Source organism: Caretta caretta, chromosome 19, assembly GCF_965140235.1.
Source record: "Caretta caretta isolate rCarCar2 chromosome 19, rCarCar1.hap1, whole genome shotgun sequence".
Lineage (NCBI taxonomy): Eukaryota > Metazoa > Chordata > Testudines > Cheloniidae > Caretta > Caretta caretta.
The window spans coordinates 2,614,884-2,639,434 of NC_134224.1; the positions used below are offsets into that span (position 1 = coordinate 2,614,884).

At 54.4% G+C, this 24,551-nt stretch overlaps 1 protein-coding gene across 3 annotated transcripts; it reads left to right on the forward strand.

Moving 5' to 3' along the window:
• The first annotated feature begins 1,727 nt into the window (after window positions 1-1,727).
• On the forward strand, window positions 1,728-24,072 carry CSF3R (colony stimulating factor 3 receptor). Of its 3 annotated transcripts, none has more exons than XM_048825713.2 (16): window positions 1,728-1,903; window positions 3,768-3,905; window positions 5,079-5,378; window positions 5,986-6,109; window positions 7,032-7,219; window positions 8,799-8,953; window positions 10,701-10,854; window positions 11,881-11,963; window positions 12,310-12,523; window positions 13,409-13,600; window positions 14,444-14,545; window positions 15,110-15,256; window positions 18,185-18,325; window positions 19,350-19,440; window positions 20,082-20,163; window positions 20,844-24,072. In XM_048825713.2, the coding sequence occupies exons 2-16, from the start codon at window positions 3,839-3,841 to the stop codon at window positions 21,375-21,377; spliced, it is 2,574 nt and encodes an 857-aa protein (XP_048681670.2). In that variant the 5' UTR covers window positions 1,728-1,903; window positions 3,768-3,838; the 3' UTR covers window positions 21,378-24,072. The 3 variants fall into 3 exon arrangements, with proteins under 3 accessions (XP_048681670.2, XP_048681671.2, XP_048681672.2); XM_048825714.2 differs by having other exon boundaries at window positions 20,847-24,072; XM_048825715.2 differs by having other exon boundaries at window positions 5,139-5,378.
• Window positions 24,073-24,551: the final 479 nt, after the last annotated feature.

Below are 24,551 nucleotides of genomic sequence, written 5' to 3' on the forward strand. Positions count from 1 at the left end.
GTCTCAGAAAAAAAGACAAAACTGTGAAAGGGCCCAGAAGATAACGCCCCCTCTGAGTGCTAGAGGGGCCCTGCGAAGGCAGAGTTAAGGGTTATTGTGTTTCTGTCTTGTCATTGCAGTAACTGAGCACTACAGAAACATTGCAAGCGTAGTCTGTGTGGGGAATCAGTGTTATTCCCATTTCACACCGGGGCAAGTGAGGTTCACATGAGGAGAACTACTGAGCAGAGAATCCTCCCACAGTGCCAGGAACACTGGTTAAAACTGTAATGAAATGGAATTCTGAAAGGCCTAGATGAACGCGATCCCACAGGGACAAACCAGCCCAGCTCCGTAAAGGAAATACTGCACCTCTTCAATCTACTAGAGTTCCTGGAGAGGGAGACCCAACTAATGTCATTGATTTGGACTTTAAATAGCTGTTGACAAAGCCCCTCACAAGCAGCTATTAAGGAAACAAAATCAACTTGGGGTGAGAGGCAGAGTATTGTCCTAGGTCAGACACTGGCAAAGAGGCGGGACACAAAGGATTAGATGGCCAGTTCTCAGCATGGCCAAAGGCTGGTGGTAGGGAGCCCCGAAGAGCTGTGCTTGAACTTGGAGTGGCGAATTCTTGGAATGAATCCCAGCAGTGCCATAGTCAAGGCTGTGTCTTGATTTCCACTTCAGTGGCACTTGGACTGTGCACCCCACATCATCCTGGGGTGAGTCAAACCCATCAGCATGTTCTCCTGAGCCCCTGGGGCTTTTGGAACGGAGCTGGCTGAGCACATGCTATGCTGGGGGGAGATATGTCCTCAAATCCACAGGGACTTTGCTGAGGTGGGTCTCCCCTTTTCTCGGCAGCCTTTGCTAGGGCCCACCGGCTCATCACCTTGGTGCAGGAAACTCTGGGTGTTTAGAAAACACTAGCTGAGCTTAGCGGGCGGGTGCTGAGTGGGCTCGGTGGCCTCTGATACACAGGAGGTCAGACCAGGTCCCTTCTGCCCTTAAACTCTATGGCTCTGTGACTTGGAGGACCCTGTGTCCCAGCACACGGCCGCTCCGCCAGCTCTTACTGGATTATCCTGGATTTAGGCCTTCCCCATTCAGTCTCTGCTGGGATGGACCCAGGAGCAGACCCCAGGGAGGATGAGGAGGGCGGGCAAGGGCAGCACTCACAGTAGAGACCCTGGAGGGTTGTTCTCCGGTGTGGGGTGAGGGGACAGCTGTCACTAAGAGCTGTGGAAGGGCCTGGCCATGGGACCAAAGGTGGAGACTGGGGGATGGCAGGGCTCTCCCCGATGTGCCACTGGCTGGGCAAAACCCTGGAGAACATGCCGCAGATGAGTAGGGTGGTTCTGAGCTCTCAGCATGCTGCCTTGAATGGTGCACTGGGCTGTACAAACAAGGGCACTTAAAGCGCACATCCAGCCCCTCCCAAAGGCTGCACTCTGCTCCAGGGCCCCTTGGATGCTGTATTCCTCCTGCCAGCCTCTCAGAGGCCAGGCTGGCCTGGCTGGCTCTGGCAGGTCACAGCAAACTAGAGTATTATTGCCCCATCCCGGCCGCTCATGGACTCCCTTTGAAGCTCAGTGGGCGGGGGGAGGACGAGCAGGGAGCCCTTTCCCCAGCCACTCGCTGCGTGTGATGTGCTCCTTCCTTCCTGCCATAAAGCCAGGCAGATACAGCCTGCGGGGAAGCATTTTGCAATCACCTTTTCTGAAAGTCAGAGCAATTAACGGCACTGGTTGGTGGGTTTCTTTTTTTTTGTTTGGTTTTTTTTTTCTTTCTTTTTTGAGGAACTAACGGTGAAAGCAACATGTTAGAGAAGAGCTGGAACACTCTGCTCTCCTGGGAGCCAGGGGCCGGTCCTGCGAGGGAGTAGCGAGCCGGCGCGTGCAGCACGAGGCGCTGAGATGAGGTAAGGGATGGAGCTCATGCTGGCTGGGTGCCGACTCAAACTTGGGTTGTACAGAACGTCCGATGGGATCCCACTGCTCTGGCTCGGCTCCATCCTTGGCCAAAGCTGCTCGGGGTGGATCGTCCCCCTTTTAACAGGTGGTGAACGATGCATTCTTGTGAATCTGGGGGTCCCGGCATTCAGCGCCATCCTGCTGCTGCGGCTCAGAATCATTCAGCGGCTGTTCAAAGTTTGCACGGTGCTTTGGAGCTGAGAAGTGTTATCCCGGCTCGTTTCCCCGTAGCAGGGGTGGAGAGATGGAATAACCTGTTCTCACACATCACCAAGCACCATGAGCCACAGATCCAGGCTATCATACCATTGACCCCACCCACCGAGGGGATCCTTTTGTGGGACTCAGTGGAGCAGCCGGATATCCAGCCCCAATCGTGGTGGGAATTGGCAGCAAGGAGCAGGTGAGGGAGTCAGAACCTAGGACCCAGCAGTCCGGGGTTCAGGAGCAGAGGGAGGGGTGAGGATGGGGGAGCAGGGGTGGGCTGGGAAGAAGAACATGAAAATAGTTTAGAGGATGTACAGACTGCAGAGGAGGGGGAGGCAAGATCCCAGTGGCCTGCAGATGTGGCCTGTCAAGTAGGGAAGCATTTCCTCATTCATTCCTTTCGTGAGACTATAAATAACCCCAGCCTCGAGCCACCTTTCATGTTTCTTAAACCCACCCATTGGATGGCATGGGAGGTGAAACCACCCTGGCACTGTGGCATGCCACATCTGGACACGAATACAGCCGTCCCTTCTCTGCAGGAGCCGAGGGACCTGCCTGCCTTGAGTGTGGCTGAGTGGAGCTCTGAGCTGGCTGCTGGGGTCGCGCTGGTGGCCGAAGGTCATGCTAGCCTCTCCCCACGCATGGGGCTGGTATACTGCCAGGGTGCTTTCCCATTCTCTGTGCTCTTTGCCAGCCCAGGCAGCACCGGGGCTGTAGGGGGGGAGGTTTGGTTGTACAGGCTACAAGCTCCTTGGAGCAGCAGGGGCAGTCTCTTACTAAGGGGGTGCCTACCCAGCAGCTGGGAGCAAGTTCCCAGCCTGGATGGAGACTCGTGCTTGCGGGGCCAAGCTAGCATGTTATGAACAGCAGGGTGGGCGTTGTGGCTCTGGCCATCTGAGCTCAGACCTGAGGGGGGCAAGTCTCTGCCTGAGCCAAGAGGCAATCGCTCACCCTGGGCATCACCGCACCCCCAGCCACTCAAGTTACTTTATTTCCCAGGCTGGAGGGGGCTGGAGGGGCTGTGTGAATGTGTTTCTGACACAGAGAGGTGGCCTGAAAATGGGCAGTGACAGGCTGCAGGCACACAAGCCTTGAGTCCTATGAGCCTCTTCGTCCCAAATGTAGTCAATGGGAACAGCTGGAGGGGCGTGGAACACGCTCACTTCTGTATGTACCACGGGCGAGCACTGAAAGGACCCGTCACATGCCACCACCATCTGTAACACGGGTCAGCACCAAGAGCATTTGTGCTTGGCTCTGCTCTCCCAGGATGTGAACGGTGTGGAAACGCTTTGATGCAATCAACCAAATGTCTCAGACCAAGGAGGAAATTCACAGCCTCAGGGTGCCGATGCAAAATGAAATTTGCTTTGTGAAATACAAATGTAGTGTATATGTCAGATGCCCAGTTAGCGTGTGTGTCTGTGTGAGATAGATAGATAGATAGATAGATAGATAGATAGATAGATAGGGGGTGCATCGGGATAGATAGACGGATGGATGGATGAACCCAGTACATTTTGCCTGCTATGTAACTCAGAAAGTCTCTAATGTAGGATTGTACCAGGCCAGGTTAATCTGAACACATTCCCATCTCCACAGCCATCATCCCGGGCCTGTAAAGGGGGCTCATTCTGTGAATTCCAGGTGATGCCAAAGCCCAGGATCAGATCATGGCCACACACTGGAACTCTGGGATGCTGCTGGGATGCTCCACACTCTTCCTTCTGCTCCTGGGAGGTGAGTTTCAAAGGGACGTGGTTCCCAGCAAGGAACTGGGAAATCCCTGACTCCGTACAGATGCACTTGACATCAATTCTGTGGCCAGTATGGAATGAGTTTGCTAGTGTCCATATCCCAGACTCGGCGCTGACTGACAGTGGCGGCAGGGGGCTGTGTTGGGGACTAGCCTGATGGAGAGGTGGCTAATCCAGGTCAGGCTGGAGAAGAGTGGTGGGACGGTCCCCCTGCCCTGGCGGTACTGGACCCTGGATCTGTAGATAAGTGGAGAATTTCCCAGCCCAGTGCCATTCGCCAGCCACAAGTGAAAATGATAGATCAATGTCTCAGGGCTTTGAAAGGGAAGAGCCCCACTGAAGTGACCGTGGACCGAGCACAAGAGCCCAAAAGCAAACGAAGGCCCCACTCCTAACATGTGACCCTCTAGGACAGACCCCTGAGCCTGGGCCCCAATCCCAGACCCCGCGGCATCCCAGTCCTCCGAGCCAACGCTGGAGCTGCTGGAGTCCTGGCGCTGGTACCCTTCACACTCTAACAAAAGGCACTGTCCGCATGTCTGGCCCTTTGATTGTTCCTTTGCCATTTCAGACTCCAACATGGCCCCTTTGGTGCTAAGCTCTTGCTGTGCAATGTGATAGCTCCTTAAAATCTCCATTTGGGAAAGAAAAACTCAACCTTAATGGCAGCAAATTTAAAGCTGACAAAAGCAAACACTGTTTTGCACCATTAGCCTATGGAACTCCCTGCCACAAGGTCTCCTTGAGACTGGGGGTTTAGCAGGATCCAAAGCAAGGCTTGGACATTTATCTAGCTAACACCACCATCCAGATTTGCTATAGAAAGGGTTAAAATTCATAGAACTTTGGAAGGGGTATAAAGTCTCCTCCTTCAGGGCATCAGCCAACCAACGGGGCTGGGGGAAACCTCTCCCTGGGGCAGGTTATCCCAGAACTGCAGGGTTTTGGCACCACTCACCCCGTGCTGCAGATGAGATACTGGGCGAGATGGAGCCCAGGTTTCTAAACATGGGGCTGGCTTTCAGGAAAAAAGAGTAACACACTCAGGCTGCAAGAAGGATTTCCTGGCGTGCCGGTGAAGGAGCAGGCCAGAGGGGCAGCCTCTTCTGCCCCAACGCCCTGTCACCCTGATGTGCTGTTCTCTCTCACTCTCCAGGAGCCCGAGCCTGTGGCTGGGTAACAGTGGACTCACCCACCACTCTCTTGGGATCTACAGTCACGGCCTCTTGCACCATCCAGAGCAACCGCTGCAGTGGTTTGGAAGGGGAGGAAATCCAGATCACATGGAGACTCGACAGCATGTCCATGTCAGGGAGCCAGCACAAGAGCGCAGAAGGAACAGAAGTTTCCAATCTCACCATCAGCCATTTCAACCGAACCAGGGCCAAGCTGTGGTGTTACGCGGTGTGGAACGGCACCCCACAGCGGATAGGCATGGCGGAGATCCACGCAGGCTGTAAGTCATGGTCTCCTCTGGCCTCGACTCAAAGGGCCATGTTTTCCTGCATGTGCAAATAGCACATCCCCGTCCTCTTGATATTTGCACCAGCATCCCTTTCCTTGCACCAAAACCCCTGTGTTTGCACATGCAAATTGGGTTAAACTGAACTCCCAGTGGGGGCAGGTAATTAGGGGCCACTACCTCATTTGCAGGCACGGTCACTCAGACTGCCGTTAGCCATGTCTCCAAGAGGCTGGCTGGATCTGGTGCTGAATACCGTCTCACTTCTTTCTTGCTTTGGCCAGGGAGAGATGGGGTGGGGGTTATCATTTCCTGGTGTGTGGGGGAGGGGAGGTCCGTTTGAGGTCATGTGCAGGTTGGCAAGCTATGGCAGTGTGGGGAGGGAGAAGCTTGTGCTTGCTGCCTGGCTCGGGGTTCCAGGGCTTCAGGCATAGGTATCCTCTATACATGTTACAGGAGAGTTCTACAATTGTAGGTAGGTGAATAGTTAACAGACACAGGACCAGTCAATGGTGCTCAAGGACACGCAGCTTAACTGCCCAGACCTGGGAGGTCCACTCAGTGCATCTCAGATCCTTTCTCCCCATTGCTTTCTGCCTAGATCCACCAGCAAAGCCTGACAATCTAACCTGTATGATGAACCTCACTGAGAACAGCCTGACGTGCCGATGGGACCCCGGGCTGGACGGACACCTGCCAGCCAAAGTGGCTCTGAGAAGCTCCAAGTAAGTGTTGAGCCGCAGCCGCATGCATGGCCTCCAATCCATCAGCAGGGCCATGGTCAGGCCTGTTTGCCCATTGCACACCACGCATGGAGAGCCCTAGAAATTAGAGGGGAAAGGGGCCCGTTTGGGTCCCCTCCTTCCCTTTGCAACCAGCAGCAGCCAGGAAAGCATGTTCCCTACAAGTATCTAGAGTTGTGTCAGTCTGCTTTTAAAAGCCCCAAGCAATGAGGCCTCCAGCCCTCTGCAGACTGTCTGGAGGCATCTGTGCGCCGGGGGATACCAAGTCTTGCAGGCTGCTCGGTACAAGCCCCTTGTTGCTTTCCCTGGCTCTGTGGCCTCGGATGTGTCCTTTGGCCATACAGTCCCAGGGCTTAGCGTCACCCGTTGGTACCTTGTGTAGCAATAATTGTTCAGAGTTGTGTGCCGGAAGCAGCCCCCAAAGCCCCGAATGGGACCAGATTACAGCACCCGCTATGGGCCACTTTGAGAACTCCTGACACCACATGGCCAAGTGGCACCCACCATAGAGCAAACTTAGAGCCACTGAGACTTGATCCCAGCCTCCCTTTGACACCCAGCCTCTGGGATTGGACCTCAAAGAGTCGCTGCCGGCAGGAGCCCATCCTCTCCCTGAGGCCAGCCTTGACTCCATGCCAGCGCTCCGGCTGACTGAGCCTGCTCAGCTGAGATCTCCCTTCAAGAACTGTATTTCCCCTGCCTCTGGCCTACCCTTGGGTATTGCTCAGAGGGTCCCTCTGCACCTGCACAGAACCTGCCATGGATTTCCATGTCCCTGGGTGTGACCGCTGGGTGCAAGTTGAGAGGAAGGTGAGGCTGGTAGCTCGGGCAGATGGGTCTCCAGTGAGAACACACTGAATGTTCGTGGGGACCTACAGACTGACCCTGTCTCGTTGCACTGCAGGAGCAGAGGCCAGTGTGAAGTTTCCCAGGAGGCGATCCCAGACTGTATCCCACAAGCCGGCCAGAACTACTGCACCATTCCCCGCAGGTTTCTCCAGCTGTACCAGAAAATGGACATCTGGGTGTCCGTCCAGAATGCCCTGGGCACAGCTGAGTCTGAGCATCTGTGCATCGACCCCACGGATGTAGGTGTGTAGCGGAGCTGGGGGCTTCCTTTGTAGCCACCTAAATCAGAGTTTGGACAAAAGAACTGAGAGAGAGAGAGAGAGAGGGAAAGTTAGTTCTGTTAGACCAAGTCCCATTAAAACACTTCGGATTCTTAGCTCACACTTTATTTTAAGGTTCCATTTATAAATGGTTTACGAAGGGTTAATAAAGGATTACTAGCTGTTCTAAGCTGGTTACAGATGTGAGTAGGATGTGTTATCAGTGGTTACAAGCATCTCAGCACAAAATGTTATAGATGGTTATAAGCAACCTGTTGACTGACTGGTCCCGCTAACAGGTGGTTAGCCATTGCTTGAGCTGTGTGCAGCTCGAACATTTGGCCCTTCCACCAGCAGCGGCTGATCCAGTCAAAGATATTACCTCACCCGCCTTGTCTCGTTCATGTATTGAAACATCAGCGAGTCATTTATTAACCCTTTGGAAACTACTGATCAATGGAACCTTCGTGTCAAATACGATGTATCCTTATTACTATCATTTTGCTGTTTAAGGTCCTGATTCGAAGCCCATCAAAATCAGGGAGAGTCTTTCCATTGACTGGGCAGGCCCTAAGTGCTCATTTCTGCCAGTGAAATCCTGACCCTGTTGAAGCCACTGGCAAAACTCTGGCATAGTGTATCAGTACCTGGGATTTCTGTTACCAGAGCCCCTAGGTGTTGGGGGGAGGTTACTAAGTAGGAGTTCGCAAAAAGAAAAGGAGTACTTGTGGCACCTTAGAGACTAACCAATTTATTTGAGCATAAATAAATTGGTTAGTCTCTAAGGTGCCACAAGTACTCCTTTTCTTTTTGCGAATACAGACTAACACGGCTGTTACTCTGAAACCTGTCTCTAAGTAGGAGTTAACTCCCAACATCCTGGCCAAATTACAGTGCAGTCGTTATAACTTGCTCACTGCACCCCCCCCTCCAGGCGGTTTTGGCTGATGCAGGATGATGCTTCTCTCCGCAGCACAGAGCCCTTCTGCTAAACAGCTGCTTCATGTCAGCCCAACATTACAGCACGAGGTGGGGTAATTCCTCTCCAGGGTGGGGAGGGGGATAAGTGCATTGGGAGGTTTCAGGAGGAAAGACACAACAGGAATGCCAAAGCAACGATTAATTAAAGAGTTATTGTCAATTATTAATAATAATACATTTCCCTCAGTCTCTGATTGGCCCCTTTTCCCCTACTGCAATTATGGATCAATCTCCCCGTAATGCCCTGAGACTCATGCGTGGGAGATTGTTTCATTTCATTTGCATGTTGAATCCAACTCCTTGACAGATTATTTCTATTTCCCTTGGTCTTTTCATGCTGCATTCTTTTAACCATTTATTTTTCTTACTCACCTCGCCGGGGCTTAAAGCCAGAGCCAGGATTAAGACAAACCCTAAATCAGATCAGATAGATGGCTGGGATCCCCCGTGTGAACCCCAGGGTCTGGGGCTCCCACTGACTGCAGGAGAAGGTGTGCCGGCAAACGATGAGTGGGGTCGAGCCTGGGCTGTGGTTTGTGCTTTTCCCCATCTCGCTAGCTACCTATCTTGATTCCCTGTAGCCAAACTGGATCCCCCTGTCCTAAAGAGCATCCAGTCAGTCCCTTTCCAGACTGACTGCATCTCCGTGGCCTGGGAAGGGGCTCCCACCAGCTCCCACATAGAGCAGCAGTGTGAGCTCCGCTACAGGACCCATGAGGACCCTGGATGGACTCTGGTGAGTGACTGGCTGCGGGAGAGGGAGGCTGGCTGGGGCATGGCTCCATGGGGCTGTGTTCCTTTGGAGGAAGTCTGGTCCAGTGGCCAGGACTCCTGGGATCTGTTCCTGCCTCTGTTTCCATGGGGCGACTGAGAGCCCCCCATTTTCCCCATCTGTAAACTGGGAGATTCCAGCTGCTCTTCCGGCAGGGTCCTGAGGGGAGAGAAGTGAGCCATTGGCTTCTTTCTGCTGTTTGGAAGGAGGGAAGGAAACCTCTCCTGTCCCCCTCAAGCCCCCACTCCTAAAATGCAGTGTCTGCTCTTCAGTTGTAACCATTCAGCTCCCTGCCACTCAGGGATAGTCCAGAGACTTATTCTGCACTTCCAGTACCTTCATTTGACCCTCCGCCCCCTCCCCTCGTCACTGGGTTTGCCACACACCCTGTGCCCACTGCTGATGGGGCACAGAAGAGAGGCAGCCTGCTGGGCACTGACAGCTAGATTTCCCAAGAACTCAGGGCTGGATCTCCAAGTGCGCAGCGCCCCCTCCCCCCTCCCCCCCCCCCCCCCGCCTCCTATCACCACCACCATCGGAGACAAATTTCCCACCCTCAGGAGCTCCCATTGTGACACTGGTCAGATTTTCCAGAGCTCACGCCCAGCCCCCTGGGCTCTTTGGGCAATCGGGCCACTTGCTTAGATGCCAGAAAGGGAGTAGAGCACTTGGAAATCTGGGGTGACGAGGCTTTCTGAACACTTCAGCCTACGGCATGCGGGGGGCAGACACCAGCCACGGGGGCCAAGATTCTCCAAAAGTGGCTAGTGATTTGGGGGCCTGGATTTTCAGAAAGTGCTGAGCAGCCACCCTCTGAGACTCAGGCCCCTTTAAGGCGTCTCCGATTGGTGGCTCCAAATCAATAGCCACTTTTGCGCCCATTGGGGATCTGGCTCATTGAACCCAGTGGAGCGAGGCTGAGCGCCTGCCCCACCAAGCAAAGACCAGAGCAGAGCGATCCAGGCCAGACAGCTTGTAATTCCACCCTCTCGGAGCCACTAACAATCACGTCTTCGTCTGTGCTTCTCCAGCCCCATCAATGCACCTCCTGCCGCCAGCCCGTTTCCGCGCCACTCCCTGGCAACCTGCGACACAGATTTCCTTTGGAGATGTCCCTCTAGTCTGAAGCAGCACCATTCCCTTGTTTAGATCACAAGTTTCCTGGGCTGATTCTCCCCTCCCTTAGGTGTAACACCCCCCCACCCCGCCCAAAAGGCATGGGGTTCCCCTGGGGGGTGCGCGGAGCCAGGCCCCTGGAGCCTGGCCCTGGCCTTTAAGAGCGGGGCTCTCTGGGAGCACACAAGAACCGATTCCCCCCGGGTCTGAAGGCTGCGCTGGCCGCAGTGGACTTTGCTCATCAGATCCCACACTCTGTGTGTGACTCTTCTTTTCGGACCCGTCTCCAGTGGGCTGTGCAGCTTTGTCCACAGAGGGGTGAAAAAGCTTTGCTGGGAAGGAGCAAGAGAGAAGCGGGGCTGGCTTCCCCCGGGCCCAGTCCCTCACGCGCTCAGTTACATCCACAAAAGGCTGCCACAGCAGAACGGGTTGTCAGGGGCTACCCCAGGTAGCTCTTCACGCCCACTTCAGTCTCCTTTGCCCTGGTGTGAATGACGCGCAGGGCACAAGCCGGGGGGGAGGGTCCGGGGAGGGTCGGGGCCACATGGGGTTGCCTCTGACAGCTGCCAAAAACGTTGCTTTACTTTGCAACCAGGTCCCCGACATTGTCAGCCCCAACCTGAAGACCCATCACTGCGGCTTCCTCTTTGGGACGGATTATCGCTTCCAGATGCGCTGCAGGAGGGTCACAGCGATGGGCTACTGGAGCGAGTGGAGCCCGGAGTGGAATTACATCACCCACGAGAAAGGTGGGTCCTGACAGGGGGACCAGCCGCACCACAGGGTCAGACTGACTCAGGCCCAGGGACCCAGGGAGTCCTTCCCATGCCAGGGCTGTTGGGAGGCCCCGGTGTGAAACAAACACGACAGAGAGCCATCCTCACTGCTGCCCCATACCCACCCCAGCAGCCTCAGCCGAGAGACCACGGACTGAGCCCTAGGGCTGGGACCCCACAGCGTCCCCAGTGCTGGTGCGTTGTGATCCCACAGCGCACCTGGGGCTGTGGCTTTGCCGAGTGACCGGGGCAGGGTGGAAGGACACAGTGACACACGCAGAGCTTGGTGATGGGGCACTGAGGAGGACAAAGGAAGAGGCCCAGGGGCGCCTGGGGTCCGACCCCTGCTTATTGGAGTTTGCAGTGGGTCTCTAAGGCGCCCCATGCTGGGAGCAGTGCCCATTTACTGCCCCTGGCATGTGGATCAGGCCAGTTTCACTCTCGCACACGGCCTGGCTTCTGCTCTGGGGCAGGTGTTGTTCCGGGTGATTATTTGCTGGGCGATGGGCCAGCTCGGTGCACAACGAGGAGACAAGGGCTCTGCCCGAAGGTGCCCACGGTCTAAGGGCTGCTCTGCACACAGGTTTGGTCCCTGTAAAGCAATGTCCCTTAGGGGTGTGATCTTTTACCCATCTGTTTATACCTGTGGGTGCAGTTATAGTGGGCTAAGGGGGCCTTGTCCTGGTACAGCTATTCCTCTTCTCCTATACGGAGAAACTAACCTGGCATCGGGCACCTTTATACCAAGAGACCCACCCACACGGGGACGGTACCAATGTAACTGCCCTGGCAGAGGTCCGGTATAGCTTGTGACCGTAGACCAGGCCTAGGAATGGGGCTTGCAGCTGTCGAAGGTGCAAGACTGAGTTTTAGTGACGTTCCGATCCACTGAGACCAGCACATCTGTGTTGGGTCTGTCACATGTGTACCAGTAAAGGGCAGCTGGGAAGAACGGGTGAAAGAAACCCCCACTCCTCCCTCTCTTCTTGCGTGCCCTAGCTCCTGCAGGGAAGCTGGACGTTTGGTGGAAGATGACTCCCGTGGACTCTGGGAAGAGAGCAGAGGTTCACCTGCTGTGGAAGGTAAGGCTGGACATGACCCTAGCAGCAGAATGCACACGTGGCTCGTTGTACGATGGCCCCTATTATTACCCATGGCTTGTCTGTGGGGGAAGAGACAGGTGAGCCCTTTATCATGGGACACACTGAGACTGCCCCAGCCCCTGTCACTGTCCTGGGCTCCCCATTGCTAGGACAGTCTGCCCCACCCTTTTCTCCCCTGCCCAATTGTTGCTGTAGGACCCGTCCCCCTAAGAGCTAAGCACCAAACACGGTAAATCAGCCCTGCATGGAGCTCTCCACAACGGGTTCTGGTCGCAGGCCGGGGGCCCCACACTAACCCAACCGCGGTTCTACCCACTCTGTGCAGGCTCTGAAGCGGAACGAGATGAATGGCAGGATCCTGGGGTACTGGGTCTCCCTGAATCCCAGACGGAGGAATGTGGAGCTAACAGCTGTCTGCAACACGACAGAGACTCAGTGCAATTTCTCTGTGCTGGCTGGGGTCAGGAGAGTTTATCTCGCAGCCTATAACTCAGCGGGCGAGTCTGCAGCAACAGAAGTTATCTTCCTTGAGAAGAAAGGTAGGGGCTCGCTAGACATCCTTGCAGTCTGTTCAAAGCAGCATGTCTCTGAAACCCTGAAAGCACCTTCAGGTGGGCTCCGCTCTGCAGAAACCCTTTGATTTCTCAGCTCCGCTGCACGTGGGCCAGGAGCCCCCCCTGTCACTCCTTTGTCTGGCTCCAAGAAGTTGGACTGTCTGTATTTGGTCACGGCCCCAGTAATAAGTAGAGGCACTTGCCTGTCGGAGTGTGATCTCTGGGCTCCTCCGTGATGCCGCAGACACGCAGTGACCCCGAGATGGGCTCCCCGGTGCACTTCCTGGGCTGCAGAGCATTGCAGGGGAGCCAGGGATGAAACCCGGCCGACACCACACTGGCCTCAGGCGCATGTTGTAAAGGCTGTTGAGAGTGATTAGCCGGAGGGCCAGCTCCTCAGCTGGTGTGAATCAGCTGGAGCCAACGGAGTGACACCAGTTTACACCAGCAGAGGAGCCAGCCTGTCATCTCAGAACCATCCTTTTGAACGACAAGAGAGCAACTAATGGCCAGGCCTGTGCCCTGAGCAAGGGCAGAGTGCGAGACCCCAGACCAGGCAGTGAGTCCTGACATTCCCATGGCTGCTTGGCAAGAGAAGACGCTTCCCCGGCTCGCAGACTCACAGACCCCATGCCCTCTCCGCTAGCCCAGGCAGCTGCAGAGGGTCCATGGCATCCTCTGGGTTTTCTGACTCCACAGTGAGCTCAAAGAACAGCAGCACAGGTTCTGATGCCCTCCCCGCCGTCCCCCCATCCCTGCCCACCCCCTTCCCCCCCATATCCCACACACAGCTTCTGTCACCCCTCCTGCCTCCTGGGGCTGCGGCTGTGACTGTTTGTGCCTGATTGCGCCCTCCCACGGTGTTCGCAGGTCAGCCCCTGGCCGGGATCCACACTTCCCCCTGCGATGAGCACAGCCTCTGGGTGCACTGGGAGGCCCCCAGAGCCACAGCCACTGGGTACATACTGGAGTGGCGCCAGGCATCCTTGCCGGGGCCAGCTGGACGCAGCGTGAGCTGGCAGGTGGAGCGGAACAGGAGTGCTACCAAGGCACTAATCCGAGGTAGGGCACTAAGGGGCAGGGTTTGGGCAGAAGCCTCGGGCGTGGGAGGGCAGCAAAGGTGGGTTCCTGGCCTTTCGCCCCTTCGATTCACTGGTCTAAGGTCTGTCCGCAGCACATGGAACCTTAGAGGCTGGACACCTGCCAGGAGGGGATCTGCTGGCCCGGGCTTACAGGGGGCAGCCTGGGTTGTGTCTTCTGACTCCCCATGTTTCTGAGCTGCCCCTCGATTTTACAGGTCTCTGCCCTGTATCCATCCACCGAACCCCCCGTCTCTGCTCTGTATCCATCCTGCAACACGCCCCCGTCTCTGCTCTGTATCCATCCACCGAACCCCCCATCTCTGCTCTGTATCCATCCGCCGAAGCCCCTGTCTCCACTCTGTATCCATCCTGCGACACACCCCCACCCTGTCTCTGCTCTGTATCCATCCACCGACCCCCCGTCTCTGCTCTGTATCTATCCACCGACCCCCCCATTTCTGCGCTGTATCCATCCACCGACCCCCACGTCTCTGCCCTGTATCCATCCACCGACCCCCCTTTTTTGCTCTGTATCCATCGTGCAACTCCCCTTCCAGTTACCATGTACCTTCCAAGGTTTGTTTTCATGCCCATAATGTCAATGCTATGCCATTTAACCCCTTGGATGCTGCTTCATGTACCAGGTACATGATGGGAAGTAAACATTTGATGCATCAGCCAACCCGTGGTGTCTGATTGACTGGAGATGCAAGGTATGCTGGCAGTGCAGAGGGCACCCTCCCTGCTTCTGAAGATTGAGTAAAGGGCTCTCAGTGCTTGTAGCCTTGCTGGTTTAATCACCTCCTCTTGTTTTCTCTTCCAGAAAATATTGAACCTTTCCAGCTATACAATATCTCCGTGTACCCCCTGTACGCGGACGCGGTGGGGCTGCCCCTGCACACAACAGCCTATTCAAAAGAGAAGGGTATGTGTTTCTATAGCATCTCCCATCCTGAATGACCCCAAACTGCTTCACAAACTAAGTCCAGGCAGCATGACTGAAATGCAGCCATCTCTGGGGTGGAGGGTGGCAGCCCAACAGCACACATGAATGGGGGTGCTGAAAGACCAGCCCAGGGCAGCGGGCCAAACCCCTGCTCTTATGAAAAGTGTCTCCTGGCTCCGTGGAATTTGGCAGATCAGAGGATTAACTGCAGAATGATCTTCTGCAAGAGATCACCGTGCAAGAACCACAAGACAACCAGAGTTCTTGGGTAAGGTGCTCAGCTGGGGCAAATCAGTGTAATCCCACTGACATACTGCACCGGCATACACCAGCTGGGGATCTGGCCCCCTGCTTACAGGGCATTCAGGTGCAGAGGTGTGTGGGTCCTGGGCTCCTCGACCTCCAAGCAGTCAGATTTCTCACAAATACCTGCTCTTATCTAGGCCTCTTTGCCCTCCGGCCCATATTGGGGACCCTATAGGAATCTGCACCACAGTGCCCTGGGCTGCTTTTTGTACCTTTCGTGTTCTTCTCCCACTTCAGCTCCATCGTGTGCCCCTAAATTCCACCTAAAGAGCATTAGCAAGTCCCACGCCGAGCTCAGCTGGGACCCAGTCCCCATTGAGATGCAGAACGGCTTCATCACAAACTACACCATCTTCTGGACCAGCACCACCAGGGATGAGCTCCGTAAGTCCTGCCTGCTTCACTGCCACCCTTACACTCGTCGACCTGCCCAGTGCTTTGTAGCACTGTATTTCCCATGGGCTTGAGGGATAGTAATCCAAACGTGATCCCCTGCACAAGGGCCTGTCAGCAGCAAGGAAGCTCCCACCATGCAACATGCTTAAGGGCAGGAGCAGGGATGGGTGTGGGCCTCATTACAAATGTGGCCTTGTCTGACACCTCTTGCGAGGAACTCATGATGAGATAGATGGGGGTGTGTCTGGGACACATTGTGTCTGATGGCTGGGCTAGATGGGCCTGGGGCATATTAGAATTGGTCTCCTTGTGAAAGTCCTTTAAAACAAAACCCTCTGAAATATGGAATTAATGGGAACAGCAGCAGGGGAAGGGGCAGAGAGGGGGCTATTTCTGCAGTGCGCTAAAACGCAAGGTACATTTTAGTCCTAGAGATTGCTAAGAGTTCGCTTGTTACAGGCATGCAGGTTGTTTCTTTTTCAACCCCAAGCGACTGGGCGCAATGCAGGAATCCCTGCGGGAGGGGCTCTGGCCCAGGCTATGCAGGAGTCAGATTAGAGTGTTATAATGTCCTGTCTCTTGTGGCTTTAAAAATCTATGGGGCCAGATCCTCAGCTGGTGTAAATCAGTGTCACCCCACTGACTTCTCAGGATGTGGCCCTGTGAACCTATATCTGTCTGTCTAAGGTATTATACAGCTTCCATCATCACAGTGTCTGAGCACCTCCCTGTCTCTAATGGATCTATCCTCCCAACCCTCCTGTGAAACAGAGACCTGCTCTTATGCCCATTTGGGCAGGTGGGGATCTGAGACTCAGAGACAGGTTTGTACAGGTATTTAGGCACCTAAAATGCAGATGAGGTACAGTGGGATTTTCAGAGGCACCTAGGTGCTGAACTCCTGTTGATTTCAATGAGGGCTGGCAGCCTAAGTGCTTTTGCATCCAAGAGTTTTAAAAGAGCTGGCTGAGGAGCTTGCTGAACCATTATTGTTGTTTTTCAATAAGTCTTGGAACACTAGGAAAGTTCCAGAAGACTGAATGAAAGTTAATGTTGTGCCAATTTTTAAACAGGACGACCTGCGTAATTATAGGCCTGTCAGCTGACATCGATCCCAGGCAAGATAATGTAGGGCCTGATACAGGACTTGTTTAATAAAGAATTAAAGATGGGAGATATAATTAATACAAATCAACATGGGCTTATGGAAAACAGATCCTGTCAAAGTAACTTCCTATCTTTTTTTGCTGAGATTACAAGTTTGGTTGATAAGGTTAATAGGTAGTGTTGATGTACTAGACCTAGACTGCTGGAAGGCTCTTGCCTTCGTATCACATGCTATTTTGATTAAAAAACTTGAAAGATATAAAATTATCATGGCAGACATTCAGGGTTTAAAAACTGGCTAACTGATAGGTCTCAACATGTAACTGTAAATGGGGAATCATCCCTGAGCAGCTGTGCCTCCATTGGGTCTTACAGGAATTGGTTCTTGGGCCTATGCTATTTAACATTTTTATCAATGATCTGGAAGAAAACATAAAATCGTCACTGATAGTTTGCAGATGACACAAAAATTGTAAATAATAAAGAGGACAGGTCACTGCTTCTGAGCGACCTGGGTCACTTGGGAAACCAGCTGCAAGCAAACACTATGGTTTTAATGTGGCTCAATGTAAATGTATGTGTCTAGGAACACCGAATGCAGGCCCTACTTTCAGAATGGGGCTCTATTCTGGGAAGCCATGATTCTGAAAAAGATTTGGGGGTCAGGGTGGATAATTTGCTGAACATGTGACCATGTGGCCAAAAGGGCTAATGCAACCCTGGGATGCATAAATGAGAATCTCAGGGAGGAACAGAGAGGTTATTTTACCTCTGTATTTGGCCCTGGTGCAACGGTTGCATTACTAGTGTGCCCAGTTCTGGTGCCCACAATTCAAGCAAGATGTTGATATACTGGAGAGGGTTCAGAAAAGAGCCACGAGAATGATTAGAAAACCTGCCTCCTAGTGACAGACTCAAGGAGCTCCATCTATTTAGCTTAACAACAAGAAGGCTAAGGGGAACTTGATTGCAGTTTATAAATATCTGCATGGAAACAAATATTTAATTATGGGCTCTTCGGTCTAGCAGAGAAAGATCTAACATAATCCAATGGCTGGAAGTAGAGCCTAGACAAATTCAGACATGGAAATAAGGTATACATTTTTAACAGTGAGTGTAATTAGCCATTACAACAATTTAGCGAGGGGCCTGGTGGATTCTCCATCACTGGCAATTTTTAAATCAAGATGGGCTGTTTTTCTAACAGATCTGTCCTGGGAATTATTGTGGGGCAGGTCTCTGGCCTGTCTTGTACAGGGGGTCAGACTAGATGATCACAGTGGTCCCTTCTGGCCTTGGAATCTGTGAATCTATAAACATCCCACTAGGCGCCTACCTGCATCCTATGGTGCCCAAATCCCTTTGCAAATCTGGCAGGAGAGGCTGAATGACCTACGCGTGGTCACACAAGCCATCGGTGGCAGAGCAGTGAATTGATCCCAACTCTCCTGAGTCCCAGACCAGTGCCCATCCTTCCTCTAGGTGTGTGAATGTCGGGGGCTGTACTATAGGTCTGGGAAGTGGGGGGAGGTTTCAGGGGGTCACACTGTGGTGGGGTCAGGGTTTTATTTTCTCTTCTCCCTCATCACCGTCCCCTCTCCCCTTCCCCATTGTTGTCCTGTCTTTTGTTGAGGAGATGGGGGCTCGATTCCAGTCAGACCCACTGGTGCAGGTGACCACGGCCCCAGCGCTGGGCTCTGGATTTAGCTCCTGGAGATGATGCCGGGACTAGGAGCGGGTCCGTAAGCGGTGTGAGCGCGCGGCGGGATTGGGAGCTCAGGGTCACTAAGAGCTGTACCTGCTTCCTAGGTGCCGTTGTGAACTCCTCCTTCACCACCTTCACCCTCAGGGGCCTGCTGCCTTCGACGATGTACAAAGTGCACATGATGGCGTCCACAGCAGCCGGCAGCACCAACAGCACGGCTCTGACGCTGGTGACCCCGGCGCTGGGTAAGGCCGTGGGCTGGGACCCCACGGCGCGTGGGATGGGCCCAAAGCGGTGATCAGAGGCGCTATGTGGCCCATGTGGCAGCGGTGGGGGAGGAGATAGCCCTGGGACCACACCCCTCACACTCACACACACACACACACACACATACAGACCGGCACACACACGTGCACACAGACAGGCATGTGCGCACACACACACACACACACCCATGAACTCTAGGGACAGATGGATCCCAAGTTGCATGTGAACTTGGCCCAGCCCCAGGTGGCAGGGGAGCACATGGGGGTTGCTGAGGCGACTGGGACTAATTCCTGGGTCCACTCCAGCTGCTTAGCACAAAGCACCCCAGGATCATAAGAACATGAGAGCGGCCATACTGGGTCAGATCAAAGGCCCATCTAGCCCAGTGTCCTGTCTTCCGACAGTGGCCAGTGCCAGGTGCCCCAGAGGGAATGAACAGAACAGGGAATCACCAAGTGATCCATCCCCCGTCACCCATTCCCAGCTTCTGGCAAACAGAAGCTACGGACACCATCCCTGCCCATCCTGGCTAATAGCCACTGATGGACCTATCCTCCATGAACTTAGCTAGTTCTTTTTTGAACCCTGTTATAGTCTTGGCCTTCACAACATCCTCTGGCAAGTTCCAAAGATTGACTGTGCGTTGTGTGAAGAAATACTTCCTTGTGTTTGTTTTAAATTTGCTGCCTATTAATTTAATTTAGTGACCCCTAGTTCTTGTGTTCTGAGGAGTAAATAACACTTCCTTTGTTTACTCTCTCCACACCAGTTATGATTGTATAGACCTCTATCATATCCCCTTAGTCATCTCTTTTCCAAGCTGAAAAGCCCCAGTCTTAGTCATCGCTCCTCATGTGGCAGCCGTTCCAGATCCCGAATCATTTTTGTTGCCCAACCCCCACCTGCCTCGGGGGGGTGCTCCGGTCACGCCGTGCCGCCCACCTGACCCCTTGTGCAAAGGGCTGAGCTTCTGGAACAACCCAGATCCTGTCTCTTTTCCAGATGAGAAAGAAATCCAGTATCTCCTCCTGTTCTTTGGCCTCTTGTGTGTCTTGCTCATAGTATTAATCGTCTGCTTCCAGAAGCATCGGAGGTGAGTGCCCATGGATCAGCAGCCCTCTATGGGCTTGGCAGCGCGTTATTAGCCACTTAGCCTCCCGTGTTGCAGCTGTGACCTGTGCGGCCCTTCTGTGCGACACACGGGCACCGACCTCTGCCCAGACAATGAAGGGGGCTGGAGTCAAAGGGCTGGGCAGACATTTCCTCCCTCTTCGGCGCAGGGACACTCACAAGTATGGGAGCTTTGTGCTTTTCACACCAGGCCAGATCCCACGCTGGGGTGAATCAGTGGAGCTCCATGGGGTGTGGACTCAACCCCAGAGGAGCGATGTCCTCTTCACTGACGGCAGGTATCTGAACAGAGGCAGAGGTAGGCTCAGACAGGTGCAGTGAAGGACTGTGCACTGCCTCCAGTTATTATTTATATTGTGATATGACAGACGCAGAGCCTCTGCTGGGTGCTGTAAAAACACAGCCCCAAGCCCTGGATTTCATCCTGCCAGCTGAGTCTCTGCCAATCCCCCCCAAGAACCCAAGCCCTGGATTTCATCCTGCCAGCTGAGTCTCTGCCAATCCCCCCAAGAACCCAAGCCCTGACAGACCGATCGGCCAGCCGCCCTGTCATTAAGCATCCCCCCGGCCTCTCATTGAGCTTCTTTGTTATGTGACCAACAGAGTGAAGAATCAGTTCTGGCCCAGCGTCCCGGACCCAGCTAACAGCAGCCTAGGCAAGTGGGTGCCGGCCGATCTACAGCAGGTAAGAAAGGGTCCGGCAGGTGTCAGTCCTCCCCCATCACTGCTGACTCCAGAGCACAATATTGAGTCACCCCTCACCACCTGAGCACCTGGCTGGGAGACTGTACAGTGCCCTGGTGAGAAGGCCAGACACAACTGCGATGGGCAGGGATTAAGCACCAGAGTAGAAAAGAATAGAAACTAGCAGCTGGATCAGCAGCAGCCAGCCTAGCAAAGCTCCTTCAGATCGGCCGGTAGGGCCTGGTAGCAGGATCAGCCCTGCTGGGCAGCCAGGTCTAGCAAACAGCTCAACTGGCAAAGCGTGGGGCCTGATCCTGCAAAATGCCGAACACTGACTTACTCAGCGCCCTGCAGGATTAGGCCCCATGGTGAGATTGCAGCCAGGCCCCAAAGCAACATGGGAAGGAGCGCCGCTTCTGGGTGCTGCAGTGGGGCTGAGAACACAGAGCCTGGCGGGAGAGGGGCAGGACGGGGGTGGGGGGTCAGAGGGGCTTGCGCAGCAGATGGGCTGGGGTGAGCAGGCGGTGCAGAGAGTGTCCCCCCTTAGGGGTACTGAGAAGGGGCGATAGGGGAGGCGGTAGCAGTCAGGAGAGGGCTGTGCCCTGCAGTGGGGCTGGTGGGGCCAAAGCTACGCACCTCACTATCGGTCCGGCCTTCCCTGAGCAAACGCCTGTTTCCCAGGAGACTCTCCAGACAGCCAGCGCGAGGGAGCCTGGCCTGGTGACCATTTCTGACATCACAGTGCTCGAAAAAGGAGCCGAGAAGAAGGCACCGCTCTGGGGGAAGAAGGACCCCATCCCAGCAGCTGCTGGCAGCTTCCCGGACCTCCCCAAATCCTACATCCACCCCAGCAGCTCCAGTCTGCCGAGTGGCAGCCGAGCTCCCGGAGAGGCGAGGCCGGGCTCCTACGTCAATGGTGCTGGGGCCGTCCAGTACGCCAAGATAGTTGCAGACGGCTACAGGGGCCAGCAGCAGCACGTCCCATCTCCCCTCTACATCCGCTCCGACTCCACTCAGCCCCTGTTGAGCGAGTCGACGCCCAGCCCCAAGCTTTATGAGAACCTGTGGTTCCATGGGGCCCCGCAGACCGGGCTGCACTGCCAGAGTTCCCAGGGGGACGCAGCCTTCCTGGAGGAGCCGCTGATCGACTTCCCCCTGCTGCAGGGCCTGAAAATCAATGGGGCCGAGGACCTGCATGACTTCCAGAGATTCTAGCACCTTGTGGAGGCCTGGAGAATGGGCAGCTCAAACAGACATGCGGCTCTCCTGGCCAGCCCCTGCCCTTCCCAAAACCTCCATGGAGTAGGCACCGAGCTGCTGTTTGCATTTGCACCACATACTCTCAAGGCAGTGGCGTGCCTGGAGCCTTGGGGAGGCGAAGGGCTGGCCAGCTGTCCGGGGAAGGTGCATCCCACCGCCCTGCAGGAAATCGGAGTCTGGCTCCCTGGCTGGCAGGGGTGGAAGCTCACATCCTGATCCTGCTCAGGGAAGCAAGGAGCTGGGTGCTGTCTGCTCTGCTCTTCTGGACTTCAGCGAGGACAGTGTACTCTGCAGCCCACAGAATCAGGCCCTAAGTACCTTCCCTGAAAGCTCCTCTAGTCTCTTTCTCCCCAGGCCAGCAGGGCTGGGAATACTGAAGAGAGCCCTACGGAGGGAGAGAGCAACCCAGGCAGCCCCGCTGGCCGACACTCAGGGCAGTGCTGACTTACTAAAGGAGCTGCAGCCATCTGCAGCTGGGGGAAGGTGGCTATGATGCAGAGAGGAAGGACGGCGGATCCCTGAAAACAAAACATCAGCTGCGTGCAGGGTCCATGCAGAGGCTGCAGGCTCTGGAGTCCAGACTTGCTCTGCAGCTGTCTCCTTTCTGCAGCTACTGTCCCCTGTGATGCCCTGGTGGGGAGGGAGCCCCGCAGACTTGGCTAAAGACTTTATAAAGCTCCCTATCTTCTAAGGAAATGTCAATGAACAGTCTTCTAAGCTCATTATCTGGCTACCTGGGGTTCTCTGGCAAGGACCAAGCCACGGCTCTACGTGGCCCTCACGGAGATGGGTAGCTGAGAAACTTCACTGCACTTTCTAAACCCCAAGTTAATGTTATGCTATTTATTTGCTTCTCTATATGCTCACTTGTTACCCTGGGGACATTTGCAAAGAGTCAGCGCAGCAAGAGCTATCTGAGGCCAGGGGACAGGTACTAAGCTGCTGAGCTGTTTACTGCTAGGTCACCAGTTCAAACCTAACCTAGGTCCATAGTGACCAAAAGTCGGGACCTTTCATGGGTCTTTAGGGGTTGGCGTATGAAATGAACTGGGTGTCCAAGTGGGACCATGTTACCAAAAGGGATAATGAACTCACCGGTCAGCCTGTGAGGTGGGACGTCCAGCCAAGGGCGTGGGGTGCTGTGAGGAACGTGTGCCCTGCCACTGCTCAGGCTGTGCACTGGGGGGCAGGATGATCCCATGTTTAGAGCGCTAGCCTAGGATGGGGTCGACCTGGGCTAGGTTCCCTTCCTCACTCCTATGTGACCTTGGGCATGTCACAAAGGGTGTGTTTACTCTGCAGTGTAAACCCAGGGCTGTGGGACCTGGGCTTGTGGACTCGATGGTTCCAAGCCCTCACTTGAGCATCTACACTGCATTGCACACCTGGGTTTACAATTGCCGGCCCCAGGTCTCACAGCCGTTCTAATGGGTCCATACCGCACTACGCAGCCCTTCTGACTCCGATCTGTGGCTTGGCCTGCAGCCACACTGCAAAACAACAAGGCTCGGACCTGACACTCAGCGGGACTCAGGCTCTGACTCACCCCCCCAGCAGGACCCAGGTCCTGAGCGCTTGCTGACCCCCAAGTCAGACTGATTTGTGTGTGGACCGAAGCGGGGCTTGGGCTCAAACCTGAGTCAGAGCCCATGCTGTGTGTGCAATGTAGACATACCCTTCGTCTCTCTAGGCCTTGGCTCCCTATCTGAAAGCACCATCCGGCCTCCTGGTGTGTCATTGGGATAAATGCCTAAGGGATTGTGAGGTGCTCAAATACCACAGCTTTACAGGGAGGCAGTACCATAGATGGCAAGTAAATTAAGGCATTGAGTCTCCCAGCCTGCCAGCCCAGCATGGAACCGCCACTAGCCTGTTTACTTTTTGAAACAGTATTTTTTAATCAATTGGGCTGGCTTCGGAGCTGGAGCGTAGCGATTTTCCGTAGCTTTGGAAGGAGTAGGCTGGGCACGGGATGCTGCAGCGGAAGCTGCACTGCAGCAAACCCACCCCTAGCTCACCCTGAGAAGCCCAGAGATGAAATGCAGCTTCTTAAGGCTTGTTCAAAACTCCCCCAGTGTTGGGGTTTGGGCAGTGATTCGAGTAGACCCTTCTTTACACTCAACCAGTTTGCTCATCCTGACTGTCAGCTCAGGAAGTTATTGGTCTGCTCGCATCACAGCAGCATTAGCTGCTGTCAAGCATTAATATAGCGAGTCGCGATCCCTGCTCACCCTGCGGGGCAATGGTTTTTCAAGCTGCACCTGACCTCCGCTCATTAGCCATAGGGTTATTTCCTTTCAGGATTTTCAATCGAGCCATTTGGCAGGCGGGCTGTGCTTCAGTTCTCTCGGTTGCTCTCAGTATTGCACTGGATGGGACTGTTGGGTGGTGGTCCAGGCTGCCAATAAAACGGTTATTATGTGGCAGTGGGGACTGGCGATGCTTCGCAGGTAAAGTGTTGTACAGCCATGTAACCATTCCAAACCTGTATGTGTTGCCCCAGCAGCCACTCCGACTCCGGCTCTGTGTGTCGTATACAATTCATAGGGAAGGTTTCCCTTTCGGGTTTTTTTTTTTTTTATGTTACCTTGGTTTGTTTCCTTTGAACACGTCATTGTAACGTTCTGAAATCGAGTGTTTGCCAGCTGTGTGTATTTGTTTCTGTGATGCTGCAATGGTTCTGTCACCTCTTGCTCTCCTCTCACGGGCAGATTGGCAGGAGGTGGGGGGGGCTTCTGTTCCCTCTAGCTCTACTGCAGGAGTGACATATCCACCCATCCTATCATTGCTGTTATTACTCTCCAAGCCAGGCCTGAACTAGCTGCTGGAAAGGGTAGGGGGGCAACATAGTATGGACCTGATCTCCTGAAGTGCTGAGAGCCCCCAAACCCAGCTGAAGTCAATGAGAGCTGAGGGTGCTCAGCACTTCTGGAAATCAGGCCCTAGGTGACGTTCAAAGTCCAGCGCTCCTGCAAAAGGCTGGTTTTCTTGAAGGGACACTAGAGGCAAGCAAGCCAGGCCCCGGCATGTTCACACTGTGCCGGCCAGCAGCAGTTCTGTGCTGGAGCAGGCAGATCACAGCTCGAAGTTCAAAGCACTTTATGTCATCACTAAGAGTCTGAGAAGCGA

Excerpts from the sequence above, each read along its gene's own strand:
- CSF3R (XM_048825713.2), top strand. The coding sequence starts at position 3,839 with ATGGCCACACACTGGAACTCTGGGATGCTGCTGGGATGCTCCACACTC. Across the intron at positions 13,601-14,443 it reads TACCAAGGCACTAATCCGAG|AAAATATTGAACCTTTCCAG; the intron begins GTAGGGCACTAA and ends TTTCTCTTCCAG. Across the intron at positions 14,546-15,109 it reads AGCCTATTCAAAAGAGAAGG|CTCCATCGTGTGCCCCTAAA; the intron begins GTATGTGTTTCT and ends CTCCCACTTCAG.